This window comes from Rhinopithecus bieti, unplaced genomic scaffold, assembly GCF_001698545.2.
Source record: "Rhinopithecus bieti isolate Rb0 unplaced genomic scaffold, ASM169854v2 scaffold_29928, whole genome shotgun sequence".
NCBI classification, from domain to species: Eukaryota; Metazoa; Chordata; class Mammalia; order Primates; family Cercopithecidae; genus Rhinopithecus; species Rhinopithecus bieti.
Genome location: NW_016814053.1, coordinates 2,063,916 through 2,079,897, shown reverse-complemented (window position 1 = coordinate 2,079,897; position 15,982 = coordinate 2,063,916). Strand labels below are relative to the sequence as shown.

Below are 15,982 nucleotides of genomic sequence, written 5' to 3'. Positions count from 1 at the left end.
TAAAAAGATAAATATTGTTTTGTATTGTTATATTATACCATATATAATGAGAAATCAGAAGATGTTTACCATATCCATCCCTCTTACTTAATACAGCCATATTTTTTATTATATGGAATTGTAGCCCTGTTATCCTTATATCATGGCTTATAATATTGGTTGGTTTTACTTTTTTAAGTATTTCAATCTGTTATATTTAAGACTTCATTCACAACGATTTTTAATCCAGGGTAATTTGCTAAGTTCTTGATAAATAGGTCTATCCCAGAGAAATAATGATAATATAGCTTTATAGAATTTTCCATATTGTATTAAAATAATCACATGTATGTCATTGTAACTCAATCAATAACATAAGATTTTGTACAGCAGTTTCTCTTTTTATGTGCTGGCATCATTAAGATTTAGTCTGCCCAGATCACCTATTAGTACCTATATATTATGAATTAAAATTATCTATTAATTTAAAAAACATTTTATCTATTGTCTTTCAAAATAGTATTAACTGAGGGTTTTTTGTATGTGTTTTCTATTTTGCTTGGCTTTTGAACATTACTGGACTCCTCATTTTAGAAGGTAATTATGTTTTCTTTTCTTGAAAATTGTATTTCTTTGCTGTAAATGATCCTTAAAAGGTAACATGTTTTCTTTTATAGGAAAACCTTTCAGCTCTATTCTCACAATCTTATAGCTTTGTTTGAACACGCCAAAAAACCAGGATTAGCTGCCCATATTCAAACTCACAGGTTTCCAGACCGCATACTACCAAGGTATAAAACATCATTTTGATTCTACGGGGAATTAGTGTTTATTTCTAAAATAGCCAGTATTTCTTGCCCAGTAAAAAACTTTGTCTTAATTTTCAAAGGTAGTTTACACTAAAGTGTATTATATCTGGAAAAGCTGAATGTTTTCTGAACTTGACCATGAGAATCAACTGTGGAAGTTTTATAATACAGACTGTCAGGCCCTTCCTCAGTCCTATAAGATCAGATAGTGTGGTGTTAGGATCCAAGACAGTTTTTTAAGCTCCTTTCTGTCAGATTCTGATGCAACTGATTTACAAATCACTGTAGTGTAACCACTACTATAGAGTACATTTATATTGTCTTACGTTTTCAGAAAATTCGCTTTAACAACAAAGATTCCTGATACAAAAGGCTGCCACAAATGTTGCATTGGTGAGTAAATGGTATTTCTCAAACTCAATGGTTAGAACTATTAAGATCTTTAAAATTATCTGAAGCATCTTATGGAAACAAATAGGAAGGAGGGTGGGTTTTTAAAGTTTGTTTTTAGTAAGAAGTTAAGCTGCCACTGAAGTACAAGAATATAGACAGACATGGCATAGAAACGCTTAGAGATAAAAACCTTAGTGTTTTCTCAGAGCATAGTGTTCCTAGAGTTTTGTAACCATAGTTCCTGAGACTGTTTCTTTGCTAGTATTCTAACTTTCATTTATTTAGTATTTGCCATCTACCAGTTACTACCCATGTTTTATGAACATGTTTACAGGAGTTGAGCCAACTATGCTGTTAGAAGGAACAGTTCACACAAAAACACCCTCACTTATGATACCAATTGCAAATTGGGGGATTCCCAAAACTATGCCCAGAATAAAAAAATTCACTAGAAGGTATCACAGAACTGGAAGCAGTTATAGTTACGATTACAATTTAGAACAGGGAAAGAATACAAATTAAAATCAGCCAGGGAAGAAGTACATAGGGCAGAGTCCAGGAGAAGTACCAAACATGGAGCTTCTGTTGTCCTCTCCCTGTGGTTAATGGGTAGCATTACTTTTCCAGCATTGGTATGTGACAGTACACACAACCATTGCCAACCACAAGCTTATTCGAACCTCAGTGTCCAGAGTTTTTACTAGGGCTTCATCCACAAAGGCATGATTGACTGACCACCTTGCTGATCTCAGTATGCAGCCCCACTAGAGGTCATCTGATGTTGCATGATCCAAAGCCCTCACCCAAAATCACATTTTTGGTATTTCTGGCATGACCAGCCCTCATATTAAGATTATCCAGTGTGGCCAGTCCCCACCCGAAATCATTATTGTTATATTATCCAGTGACCAGAGTCCCCCAAAGACAGTCCTATCAAGCATGACGTTCCAAAGGCTTAGCAGTTACCTCCCAGAAGCAGGACAGAGACCAGACCTCTTTTTGTGTGAAGTTAAATTCTTTACTACATAATTACCTCATTTAACCATTAAACAATTCCGTAATACTAATTATGTCACTAGTAAGTAACAGAACGTAGGAATCAGATTCAGGTTCAATGACTTCAGATCTTGAGTTCCTAACTTCCTATTTATTCTTTTGTTTATCAATGAACTTGCACATTGATCTTTGTGCCACATAATAGTTTCACAGCATAGTCCATACTGTAAAACAAAAACGTTTAACCACAGATGTGCTATAAATATAAGCACATTGTATGATTGTTTTTCTGGGGAGAATCATGTCAGTATCTATTATCAGATTCCCCAGATCTGTGATGCACAAAAGGCCTAGAAGCTTATAATCTAAGATATAAACTCATAAATAATACTTTAGAGTTTAATACAAATAACTATTCTTATAATCAATGATTATAATTATTAATGGAAATCAAATTTGGGAGAAGGAAAGAGCAATATGAATTTTTATAGATTTGAGTCAAGGACATTATATCAAGATGAATTAATACATACAAGATAAATTATTTTCATCTGGAGTAGACATCTGTACCCTACTATACCAAAACGAGGTGCTTTTCAGTTGCCTCCTAGACCTTGTCAGAACTCATTCTTGTAAATTTTCTTAGTAAATTCAATTTGAATTTACTAAGAAACAGCTTTTTGGGGAGGCCAAGATGGGAAGATTGGTTGAGCCCAGGAGTTCAAGACCAGCCTGGGCAACAAAGTGAGACCCCACCTCTTAAAAAAAATTGAAAAATTAGCTGGGCATGGTCGCATACACCTATAGTCTCTGCTACTCAGGAAGCTGATGTAGGAGGATTGGTTGAGCCTGGGAGGATGAGGCTGCAGTTAGCCGTTATTGTGCCACTGCATTCTAGCCTGGGTGACAGAGCAAGACCCTGTCTCTTTAAAAAGAAAAAGAAAGAAGGAGGACGGTAAGGAGTGAGGAAGGGAAAAAAACAGCTTTTTAGGTTGCATATTAGGTTGTTATTGTGCTTGTAAAAAGTTCTTATGTATAAGAACCTAGTATATGAAAGTTGTTTGGAAGTAAACGTATATAATTTAAAATCTAGATAAGAAAGTAAAACGGAAAAGGCAATGAAGCCAAAAGAAAAGACACAATCTTTTTTTTATTTTCCGCCCACTCTTGTCATCCTAGTTAACAGATACAGTAAAAGTATTCAGTATTTTGAGTGTGTCTGGGTTTTTTGTTTATTTCTTTCCAGTCAGAAACCCTTACACGGGACATAAATACCTCTGTGGAGCTTTACAGTCTGGAATTGTTTTACTTCAGTGGTATGAGCCAATGCAGAAATTCATGTTGATAAAGGTATTATTTTGTTCACATTTTTCTCCTTTAGAAAACACTAGTGTATAACTGAAGCTAAAATTAAAAGATCCCAATACTACTATCTAGGGTCAGAACATTTATAGTTATTTGTAGTTGTTTATTTGATTTAGGGCTTTTTGTGTTCTTAGGATTTAATGTTTAACTGATGTTAATAACTTCCAGAACCATCAGTCATAAAGATTAATATGGCCAATTCTCTAAGACACATTTTTATAGAACATTTATCCTTCTTATCATCTTAGAGGTAATCCTTTTTAGAACTAGATAAATGAAGAAGATGGGAGTCTTTCTGTTGAGTTTATTCAACAATGGTATGAATGGGGAGATTGTTTCTGAATTATGGCTCTATTGTTTATTTTTTTGCAGCACTTTGATTTTCCTTTGCCAAGTCCTTTGAATGTTTTTGAAATGCTGGTGATACCAGAACAGGAATACCCTATGGTCTGTGTAGCGATTAGCAAAGGCACTGAATTGAATCAGGTAGTTCAGTTTGAGACAATCAATTTGAACTCTGCATCTTCATGGTTTACAGAAATTGGTGCAGGTAAGTATTTTTTACCTTATGTTAGAATATTGATACTTTTGCGTATAAAAGAAGCAAAACACCAGTGTGGGCTCTTTTAAATATTCAAAACCGTTTCCCAAGTAAGCCCATAGAATCGTGTACATATATTTATGATGTCTATTTGCCAGAGGTAGTTTGATACAAATTATTTAGACAAAGGAAATTTTTAATGATTTCTGACAGTGAAAAGTCTTAGTTGTTACCAGTGAATCTTTGGACTTGCTAAGTAAATACATTTTCTAAGCAGTTCTTAAAATTTTATCAACTTCTCAAGCAGAGAGCGTCACTTATCCTGTTTTATCCTGTCTTCCTCCCTCACTTCTTAGAATCAGTGAATGTGGCTTTCAGACTTGAATAGAAGCTTCTTGAATAGAAGCTTTCAGACTTGAATAAGCAGCTCTTAGGTGTTGCTTCTGAGCCTTTCCATTTAAATGAGACATATCTCAGTGAAAGATCTGAAAAAAAATGGGAAGTTTATTCCTAGACTTTAAAATTAGAACAAATCATTCAATAAATCATTTTTTAAATCTGCATAATATGTGAAGTGGGTGGGGAGGGGTCTCCATTTTGCTAGTTTCCTGTTTGTTGTGCTGGTGTATTTGGTCATTTATAATCCAGGTTTATTAGGCCATTTTTACATGTGCCAAGCAAGCTTTAGTTATGGCTATTTCATTACTCACAACTGTTGTATTCTTTACCGCCTTTTGAAGAAGTCTGTTACATGTATTATAAGTTTGATGCTTAATGCTTCTTATTAAATAACCTTTGGCTTTTGATAATTTATAAGCTAAGTTACAAGAACTCGTTATAATATAGAACCTACACTAAATTCACTTTCAAAATAAGAATCAGTAAGAACCAGTGATATCCTGGTAAATGTCTAACAACAGGCTCTTGAGGTGCAACCATTTATTACAGTTGCCTATTTTTGTGGTACAAATACTCCACCCATGGCCAATTTCGAACAACCAACCTGATGTCATTTGGCTCACCAAATTCCTGAAAATTTAACTCAGTACAAGCCAGCTCCAGCATGCACTATTCTATAAACATATTCTTTATGGACCAGGTCACATTCTGTACCCTTCTACCTCCACCTGCACTCTGCCTTTTAAGTCTGTTGATCAATGCTTTAGGTTGAGTTGGATGTATGCCCTGCTGTTATAGCTAACAGAAAGGTACAAATGTATTGCTTTATTATCATGAGCTGTAAACTGCCCAAATAGAAATATTTCCGCAGGCCGGGCACAGTGGCTCACACCTATAATGCCAGCACTTTGGGAGGCCAAAGTGGGTGGATCACCTGAGGTCAGGAGTTCGAGACCAGCCTGACCAACATGGTAAAACCCATCTCTACTAAAAATACAGAGTTAGCCGGGCGTGGTGGAGCATGTCTGTAATCCCAGTTACTCGGGAGGCTGAGGCAGGAGAATCGCATGAACCTGGAAGGCAGAGGTTGCAGTGAGCCGAGATCGCACCATTGCACTCCAGCCTGGGCAACAAGAGCGAAACTCCATCTCAAAAAAAAGAAAAAGAAATATTTCCCTGTTCTTATCTCTCAAAGGAAAGGTTATGGGTCAATTTATTTAAGGACAAGTTTTGGCTGACAGCCCAACTTCTTTTTTTTTGCTCATTAGCATGGTATAAAGCAGGTCATTTAATACAACTATGTAATGTATATTTGTGACCACTTTCTTCTGAATGATACATTAGAAGGTTACGTTGTTCAAGGCAGGAGTTCAGTGAGTCCTCTTTTCAAGTTTTGGGGTATGTTTGAGTTTGGGGGTTTTTTTTGAGAGTTTTGTTTGCTTTGTTTTTTAATGCGTGAGGCATACTATTCTACCTACTTTTAACATTGTCTTGGCTAAAATTAAAGTAGACCCCCAACTACTGTCTGCCTGGGATCAAGGCTCTTTAAAGACCCAAATTACTTCCTGAGGGAGGGACAGAACTCTGCCTGAGGGTAATCATTGAGGTCACCTTCAGGCAGAGGTGAGGCAACCTTTCTAGTCCAGCACTTTGTCCTCATTAGGTTTCCCCATTTTTACAAGTGATTTGTTAATCCAACTCCCAGCTGTGTTCATTGTTGAACAAAGAGGCTATGCCTTGAACTGGCAAGTTTTAACATTAAAATAAACGCCTATTCAAGACTCTTTTAGGCTCAGTCTGATTTATCATTGCTATATCCTCATCTCTAAGGATGGTGCTTAGCTTATGGTCAGCGCTTAGTAAATATTTGTTGAATGAATGCCTGAACATAGAGTAGCTAAGAAAAACTATTTTTGAAGTGTTACATGAGGGACAGTTTATCGATTCTGTAGATCTAGATTCTTCACCATGTATAAGCTTTAGAAGGTCCACAAACACCCCAAAATATTATATGAAATTCTGTGTTTATGTTTGAATGTGCAGTTTCCAAAGGAGACAATGCATAGGCTTCCCAAAGAGGTATAGTTAAGAAGGACTGCTCTAAATAATCTAAAATATTTTCTTAGATTCAGCTAGACCATTCACACAATCTGAGTGCTTAAAATGCAGTTTTATCAGAAATTTTTTTTAATGTTATTACATCTATCAGCAGATGTTAGAAGCAGCCCATTAAATATCAGCAAAATGATGAGAGTTGCATCCTGCAAAGATGTTCTTGACAATATTGTTCATCATGTTACTCAGTGTCCTCTATGTAAAAGACCTCCCACCCACCTATAAACACATACCTATACCAGGAAAATGTCTCTGTTATTACAGATTCATTAATCCTGTGCCCTTTTGAATCACTGGCTTATTTTTAATTTAGGTTTGCTGTGATTCACCCAGCTGATCTTGTTTCTATCTCCCATTGGCTATATAAAGTGCAGAGCAAAACCTAGCCATTGTATATAGCATGCATCTTACTTTTCCTCCTCATATTTTACCTTTGCTTCATTTTATTTTTGTAACTCACCTTTCTAGACCTAGCTGAGGTATTAATTAAAGGTAATACTGACGTTTTTTTCAGCTGAGTTAGCCATGCTTAGGACATACCTGTCGTCTTAAATTGATTTACATGCATTTTTTGAAAGATAACATCACAAAATATAAATTGTGTTAAATTTCAAAGATCAGTTTTAAGTCACAGCAAAAGTCAGAATTTGTTTGTTTTCTAGGCTCTAGGTTTTAAACGTATAATTGTAACCTTGTTTTTTACTCCCTAAGGCAGCCAGCAGTTAGATTCCATTCATGTAACGCAGTTGGAGAGAGATACCGTTTTAGTGTGTTTAGACAGTAAGTACTATTTTTAATTTTATTTTGCATATAGTACTTGATAAAGCAATTTTTTATTCTATTAAACCATAATTCAAGATTTTCACTTTGTTTTACTGAAAGTGTTACTTATGTGTAATTTATAAAGGAAAAAAAAAAATCACCTCTTACGGCACCAAGGTAGCCATTTTAAAGAAGTGTACATTTTTAAAAATGAGTGTTAATATTCAATATATACTGTAAAAAAAGAAAAGAAAATAATAGCAGAATTACCATTTACCAATGGAGGCACTCTTACAGTATTTTTTGCCATTTGGCATACTTGACTCAAGATAAATAGTTGAACGTTATTAAGAATATTATTTGATATCCATGTAAAATCCACATATATCAAGTTGCATTTATTTTAGCAGATTTGCATGTCCAGTCTTGACTTGTTTATTTTTTTTTTTAAGAATTTGTAAAAATTGTAAATCTACAAGGAAAATTAAAATCAAGTAAGAAACTGGCCTCTGAGTTAAGTTTTGATTTTCGCATTGAATCTGTAGGTAAGTCTGCTTTTTTCATAAATCAGTTTGTGGTACTTATGATTATTAAAATTCATTCTGTACTTAGGGTTGTCTAGACCAGCACTGTCTAACAGAAATTTCTGTAAAGATAAAAATGTTCTACACCTGTAATCCCAGCACTTTGGGAGGCCAAGGTGGGCGGATCACAAGGTCAGGAGCTCGAGACCAGCCTGGCCAACATGGAGAAACACCGTCTCTACTAAAAATACTAAAATTAGCTGGGTGTGGTGGCGGGCGCCTGTAATCCCAACTACTTGGGAGGCTGAGGCAGGAGAATCACTTGAACCTAGAAGGCGGACATTGCAGTGAGCCGAGATCATGCCATTGCTCTCCAGCCTGGGCGACAAGAGCAAGACTCCATCTAAAAAAAAGACAGAAATGTTCTGTATCTGTGCTCTTAAATACAGTAGTGATTAAACACATATGGCTGTTAAGCACCTGAAACATGATTAGTGCTACATTTTTGTTTTTTAGATTTTATTTCAAATTTTAATGTAAATAACAACATATGGCTAGTTGCTCTCATATTGCACAGTGCAGGTTCAGACCATCATAAATCTTTTATTGTTTCCTGAATATTTAAAACTTGTAATCACTTTTAAAATTTCTGTTCATTATTCCCTTTGCTGCATTAAGTGAATTATACTTCCCCGATTCTTTCCCAATCAGGAAGGTATTTGTGTGATGTGATAACAGTGTTAGATATGCCATAATTCTTTGCCATGTAAGATTGTGGGTGGTGGGTGTTGATATTACTGCTTTTGGATCTATTTTTATGTAAATAGCTAGTTCTCACAGGACTTGTAAACTTTTATGCCATTTAATTTGCTTCCTTGTCAATGAATGTTTTACTCTCTAATACTCATTGGTTTTATGATGAAAGTTTTTACTGTTTATTATTGTTTGCATGCTCATTGATCATATGTCAGTATTTTCCCCAGGAGTGACAGAACTTGTGAAAAAAATCATGAGTGGAAATATTTTTAAACATTTCATGACGTAAGTCTGCCATATATCAAAGGCACTAAAATGAAGTTGGCAATTTTTATTTGGGCCATAAAAAATAGCATGTACTTTATAATTACATACTTTTAAAACACGATTTTCATTACTTAGAAAGTTTTTTATTTTTAAAAAGCATTTTAATATGTATTTCTCAATTGGAGTTTTACCCTATCACAAAATAAGTTTGTGCCTCTGTGTGACATTTTACATGAAAAATAGTTTACTTATGATTGGGAAATTTAATTCATTAAAGCAGAAAACCTAAACATTTCTGTAAATGTCCAGACAAAAGGAATTTTGGAAACTAGTTTTCCTTTTACTCCTTGTATTACATTTTGTAATATAAATTTTTTTGAGAGAGATTCTGACATAGGAATCCTTAATTCCTCTTCACTTTCATTGAAACACACTGATACCTCAACTTTTTCAGATGTGCCAAATTATCTTCGTAATTTTAATTGTTACACAAAAGTTTGTTCCTAGGCTACCATCTTTTCTTGCCAGTAAACCTTGGAATAATTACAAGCATCCTCCTGGGGAAAAAAAATGGCTTTACAACACCTCTTAAAAATAAAATCAGTAACTGGGTTTTTTATTTGTCACAGTTAGTGAAACACATGTGATTTGTCATTGTCAAATACTTTCATTTTTATTGAGATTAATTATGTTCCCAGAACATTCATACATTAACTTTTTACAAAAAGTCAGTAGTCTAAAAAATAATTAATTTTCAGTTACTTTCTTCAATCACCTTTAATTATGCTTTTCTAAATCTGTCTGTAATACTTACTTATAATGGTTAAATACTAAGAATTTTATGTAAGAATTGACTCACAGATCCTAAATATTCAATGCGTGGTAAAATGTTGGATTGTGGGGCAGGTTTATTTTATTTTATTTTTTATTTATTTATTTTGTTTGAGATGGAGTCTCACTCTTTCGCCCAGGCTGGAGTGAAGTGGCGTGATCTAGGCTTACTGCAGCCTCCACCTCTGGGGTTCAAGCAGTTCTCCTGTTTCAGCCTCCTGAGTAGCTGGGACTACACACACAGGGCACCATGCCTGGCTAATTTTTGTATTTTTAGTAGAGACAGGGTTTCACCGTATTGGTCAGGCTGGTCACGATCTCCTGACCTCAGGTGATCCACCCACCTCAGCCTCCCAAAGTGCTGAGATTACAGGGATGAGCCACCGTGCCCAGCCAGGTTTATTTTTTAAAATTTCTTTTGTTACAGGGAAAATGTGAACATAAATTAAAAATGCTTGTTTAAAGCTACTTCTGAATATGTAACAGTATTTAAACAACAATGTTTTTAATGCAAAACCCAATTATATATGTTTTATGATTTTATTCATTTAAGACAAAAGATACACTGTATGAAAGAAATGAATATGCCAACATCCACCTTATCTGAAGTTAGTTCATGTTTAAATGAATGGCTTTTGTATGTATCTTCGAAGACTTGCATAACCCTACCTCAGTAAATGACTTGAGCTTAGGCATATCTTAGCCACAAAAATGTTGAGAAATAATGGTCCAGACAGTGGAATTTTGCACTAGACACTCAAATAGGCTTATATTATCATTTATTAAAAATAGAGAAAATTTATAGTGAAATGCTCTGTGGTTTATATTAGTTTCACTTCTCCCTTATCATTTTTAGTATGCCTTCAAGACAGTGTGTTGGCTTTCTGGAAACATGGGATGCAGGGTAAAAGCTTCAAGTCAGATGAGGTAAGCCTTCTCAGATTACCTCCACTGACTCCCACTAACAATTTTAAATGTTGAAGCACTCATTGTATGCATTTCCTCTCTGAACCTACATTACTGTGTTTAGTGCTTTTCATGCTATGAACTGGTAGAACAAAAGAGCCAGTATTTTCCCTTCAAATATGTTCACTTTTGTATCATAATTCAGAATTCTCAGTGGCCACCAGGAATTGCAAAATATAAGTGCACACAATTTCATTTATCTAATTTGTAATTTGTAAATGTGATTGCTAAGTTTGTAAAACTTTTCTAAATTTAATATGTGTTTTCCATAATGTATAAATATGTAGCTGCTTTTAAATATATTTTAAATCTACATGCTGGAGCATAGGACTAAGGGAAATCTAAGAAAATTGACTCATTTAGTAACTATTGAGTACCAGCTGTGTTCAAGACACTTATTGTAAACATCAAATAAAACCTACTGTGTTCCAGGTACTTTACAAATATTTGCTTATTTCAGGCTGAAAATAACCCAGTAGAGGTAGATACTATTCATATTGCCATTTTTACAGATACAGAGTGGTTAAGTAACTTGCCCAGAGTTACATAACTAGTGAAGTGGAAGAGTCTGGATTTGACGGGTCTCTTTTAATCACTTCTACCTGAGATAATTAGGATACATTTCATGCAGCAGATGGGATTTGGGCCTCCAACTTGAGGGATGAGTCCTACTAGCTAAGATAATACTAACAGAGACATTTCCCATTTATGTGAGTACTTCTGTGATTCTTCTAACCATACTTAAAGCTCAAAAACTTCTTCTCTTTGCTTTTACCTTTAGTTTTATCCACACTCTTATTTATATATAAATGAATATTCCTATCTCTTATATGAATGCAGAATTAGAATGCTTCCAGGAAGAAATGATATAAATCAGCTGTCTTTGAATATATAGGTTTATCTTGTTACTGATACATGTCACTAAATGTCACCAAGTCTCTTCACTTGATGAAACCTACAGTCCTACTTATTATCATACAGTTAATTATTCTTAAATGCTATTTTCATTTTGTCACTCCTGTGGTTAGAAATCTACAGAAGGTCCTTGTTTCTTACTATATCAAATATTGATTCCATTTCCTAAATATCTATTTTTAACTTATCTTTTTTTTTTTGTTTTTTTGGAGATGGAGTCTAACTCTGTCACCCAGGCTGGAGTGTAGTGGCACGATCTTAGCTCACTGCAACCTCCGCCTCCTGGGTTCAAGCGATTTTCCTGCCTCAGCCTCTTGAGTAACTGGGATTACAGGCATGCACCACCACACCTAGCTAATTTTTGTATTTTTAGTAGAGACGGGGTTTCACCGTGTTGGCTAGGCTGGTCACAAACTCCTGACCTCAGGTGATCCACCTGACTTGGCCTCCCAACATGCCAGGATTACAGGCATGAGCTCCACGCCTGGCCTGTTTTTAACTCATCTTGTTTACCCTTTTTTCAGCTTATGTTCTCATCCTTCAACTTGGGTCTAGCTGAAGTCTTGACCTCTTTCATAAAGTCATACTCAGTCGTTCCAGTCCACAATGATTAGAACATCTCTGAACTTAATACTCTGAAAAATCAGCTCCAACTAGTATAACACCTAATTTACTTTCTGATTCAAGCTTATTAATTCTATTTTCCCAGATAGACTGCAGATTCCTTGCTAATCAGACTTTTTTTTTTTACTTATTTTATATCTAAAATAATGTCTTAGTGTGGGTTCCTCTAAAAGTAGACCCTAAGACAAGGACTCAAATGCAGATAGTTTATTTGGGAATAGATTCCAGAAAACAAGTGATGGAATGAGGAATGGAGAATAAAAAGGGGCAAAAAGCCAATAAAGAACACATTAATAAGCTAGTGCCCACAAAGAGCAACTGGGGCTTAATCCAGTAGGGACCACTGAAGAATGGGGTAAAATACACCTCAGAATTGACTCATTTGTAGGTGAGGAGGCTGGAGCATTTATGCAGCAACTGCTACCCCATGTTGGTTAAGGCCTGCCCCCCGGTATACAAACTGCGGGCACTTTGGGATAGCACCTGCACATGGCTGAGCACGCTCTGCAGCTTTGCAGAAAACAGACTATAGAGGGTCTTGCTCTGTTGCCCAAGCTGGAATGCAATGATGCAATCATAGTTCACTGTATCCTTGAACTCCTGCGCTCAAGCGATCCTCCTCCTTCAGCCTCCTGAGCAGCTAGGATTACAGGCATGCACCACTATGCCCAGCTAAAATTTTTTAATTTTTTTTTTTTTTGAGACGGAGTCTCGCTCTGTGGCCCGGGCTGGAGTGCAGTGGCCGGATCTCAGCTCACTGCAAGCTCCGCCTCCCAGGTTTACGCCATTCTCCTGCCTCAGCCTCCCGAGTAGCTGGGACTACAGGTGCCCGCCACCTCGCCCGGCTAGTTTTTTTGTATTTTTTAGTAGAGACGGGGTTTCACTGTTAGCCAGGATGGTCTTGATCTCCTGACCTCGTGATCCTCCCGTCTCGGCCTCCCAAAGTGCAATTTTTAAATATTTTTGTAGAGACAAGGTCTCACCGTGTTGCCCAGACTGGTCTCAAATCCTGACCTCAAGCCTTGTCCCCCAAAGGAGCTCTGCAGTCCAACAAACCTGTATTCAAGTCTTGAGTCTACCCATTATATGACCTTGAACAACTTATTTAGCCACTTGGAGTCTTAGTTTCTTCTTCAATGATACGAGAATTATAATGCATATCACAGAGTTCTTCTAAGTAGAGTGCCTGACCCATACTAGATGTTCCATAAATGTGGGTTCATTTCTGATAATATGCAGTCAAAAAAACTTAACTGAAATTTCTTTTATTTGAGGAATTAAGTCTACCAAAAAGTATTTATTGTGTTAATAATTGCTCTATCTAAATTAATTTTAAATTATTATTAAGGCAATATGAAGAGTAAGATGTTACTGATAGGTATTTTTCTTTCCTAGGTTACCCAGGAGATTTCAGATGAAACAAGAGTTTTCCGCTTATTAGGATCAGACAGGTAATAGTTTGGTTGTATTAATTTAATTACCAAAGAGGTTCAAAGATCATACTCTTAATTATACTGTCAGTCTGTAATTGTTTCAAACAAAACTCTTAGAAGCTCATTGACTTAGATAAATTTCTCAGTGTCTTTACTGAGAGAATTAGTAATATTTTAATAAGTTGACTAGCAATCTTTTATCAGTATAAGGATTGTCATTCTAGAGACATTTATATTCAACTGAGACAAAATGTGTTGGTATAAATGTTGATGTGTCCCTAGTACCATGAGAGCTATTCTGGGCCCCTTTGTTTTCATTTCTTCCTGGTGTGCTACCTTCCGTCAACTGTTAGGAATATGTACCTCCTGATGATACTTGCTTTTATATTGGAAAATGCCTGATTCAGTTTCTAAAGTTAATCTAAGTTAAAAAGAATTATGTGGTCTCTTTATACCCCAAATAAAAGACAAGTTGCAAAACTGTCATCTTATGAAAAAAATGTAGTAGCTGTAGCTTTTGATATCCAAAATCTACTGCCTACTTTTTTTTCTTTTTTTTTTTAAAGACGGTTTCACTCCGTCACCCAACTGCCTACTTCTATAACTAATAAAATATCTATTCCTTCCTCTTTTCCCACCAAAAGTTGTTACTAAAACAAAATTGGCTATAGTGGTATGCATTAGTCCTGAGACAAGGATTGGGAACCTCTGGTCTTCAGGTTCACATTGCTTCAGTTTTAGATACTTGAGGAAGGAGGGGGAAATGGAGTCATAACTCCAAAAAAATTGTGGAGAGAGTTTTATAGGAGAACAGAAATTTTTCAAAAAATGATGACTACCTTAGTGAATAGAAAAGGTTAGCCCACAAAGCATGGCAACTTAGTGAGTAGTCCAGCCAACAAAAAGAGAATTTGAGAATCATCTGGTAAATAACTCTAGAACTAGAATGAGAGGCTCTTTGCTTTTCCAGGAAGGGCTGAGAAAAGAATTGTGGGCTGAGCGCGGTGGCTCACGCCTGTAATTCCACCACTTTGGGAGGCCAAAGCAGGTGGATCACCTGTCTCTACTAAAAATACAAAAAGTAGCCAGGTGTGGTGGCGTGTACCTGTAATCCCAGCTACTCGGCAGGTTGAAGCAGAATTGCTTGAACCCAGGAGGCGGAAGTTGCAGCGAGCCAAGATCACACCACTGCACTTCAGCCTGGGCAGCAGAGCAAGACTGTCACAAAAACAAAAACAAAAAAAAAATTGTGGATCATCCATTGATGCTGGTGTAGATAATCCTTTAATGAGACCACGTGTGAGAGAATTCAGCTTGGTAGAGGGTTGGCATCAGAGGCCATTTCTCTCGGTTCCTTTTTTCCTTCTACCTTCTCCACCCAGAGCTTTCTCTATCACTTTCCCTTGCCCGTTCATATTCTCTGTCCACTCTATCACTATTTGCTCCAAAAAACTATTTCCTTCAGATTATTGCCTTGCTCTGCTTGTCTTCTTACATGGGCATCTCCTTGATTTTAAGATACATATCTAAACAGAGTTTTTGTTTTATCTTTAAAAGTGTTTAAAAATTTATTTTGTTGCCAGGCACAGTGGCGCATGCCTATAATCCCAGCACTTTGGGAGGCTGAGGCAGGTGGATCACCTGAGGTCAGGAGTTCGAGACCAGCCTGACCAACATGGAGAAACCCATCGCTACTAAAAATACAAAAAAATTAGCCAGGGTTGGTGGTGCATGCCTGTAATTCCAGCTACTCGGGAAGCTGGGGCAGGAGGATTGCTTGAATCCAGGATGTAGAGGTTGCAGTGTGCCGAGATCATGCCATTGCACTCCTGCCTGGGCAACAAGAGTGAAACTCCATCTAAAAATAAAAAAAATAAAAATAAAAATTATTTTGTTGCTTAAGTATAGATATTTATGTCTAGGAAAAAAAAAAACTAAGCATGTCAAAATTTTAATAGCGGTTAACTCTGGGCAGTTGGATTATAGGTAATTATATTTTTCCTTTCTACTTTTCTGTAATGCCTAATATAAAGTATCTATGACTTTTTAAAAATGTTTTCATTATTAAAGTAATAACATGCTAATTATAGAAAATTCGGCCGGGCGCGGTGGCTCAAGTCTGTAATCCCAGCGCTTTGGGAGGCCGAGACGGGCGGATCACAAGGTCAGAAGATCGAGACTATCCTGGCTAACATGGTGAAACCCCGTCTCTACTAAAAACAAAAAACTAGCCGGGTGAGGTGGCGGGTGCCTGTAGTCCCAGCTACTCGGGAGGCTGAGGCAGGAGAATGGCGTAAACCCAGGAGG

The 15,982-nt window shown here is 36.4% G+C and overlaps 1 protein-coding gene across 1 annotated transcript in view; it reads left to right on the top strand.

Annotated features, from left to right (window-relative positions):
* Positions 1–15,982, top strand: part of MAP4K5 (mitogen-activated protein kinase kinase kinase kinase 5) — a 112,351-nt gene that overhangs the window by 93,432 nt on the left and 2,937 nt on the right. Inside the window, 8 exon segments of the mRNA XM_017849464.1 lie at positions 657–770; positions 1,123–1,181; positions 3,424–3,527; positions 3,915–4,092; positions 7,309–7,377; positions 7,812–7,904; positions 10,594–10,664; positions 13,638–13,693. Coding sequence (XP_017704953.1) covers positions 657–770; positions 1,123–1,181; positions 3,424–3,527; positions 3,915–4,092; positions 7,309–7,377; positions 7,812–7,904; positions 10,594–10,664; positions 13,638–13,693 — 744 coding nt within the window.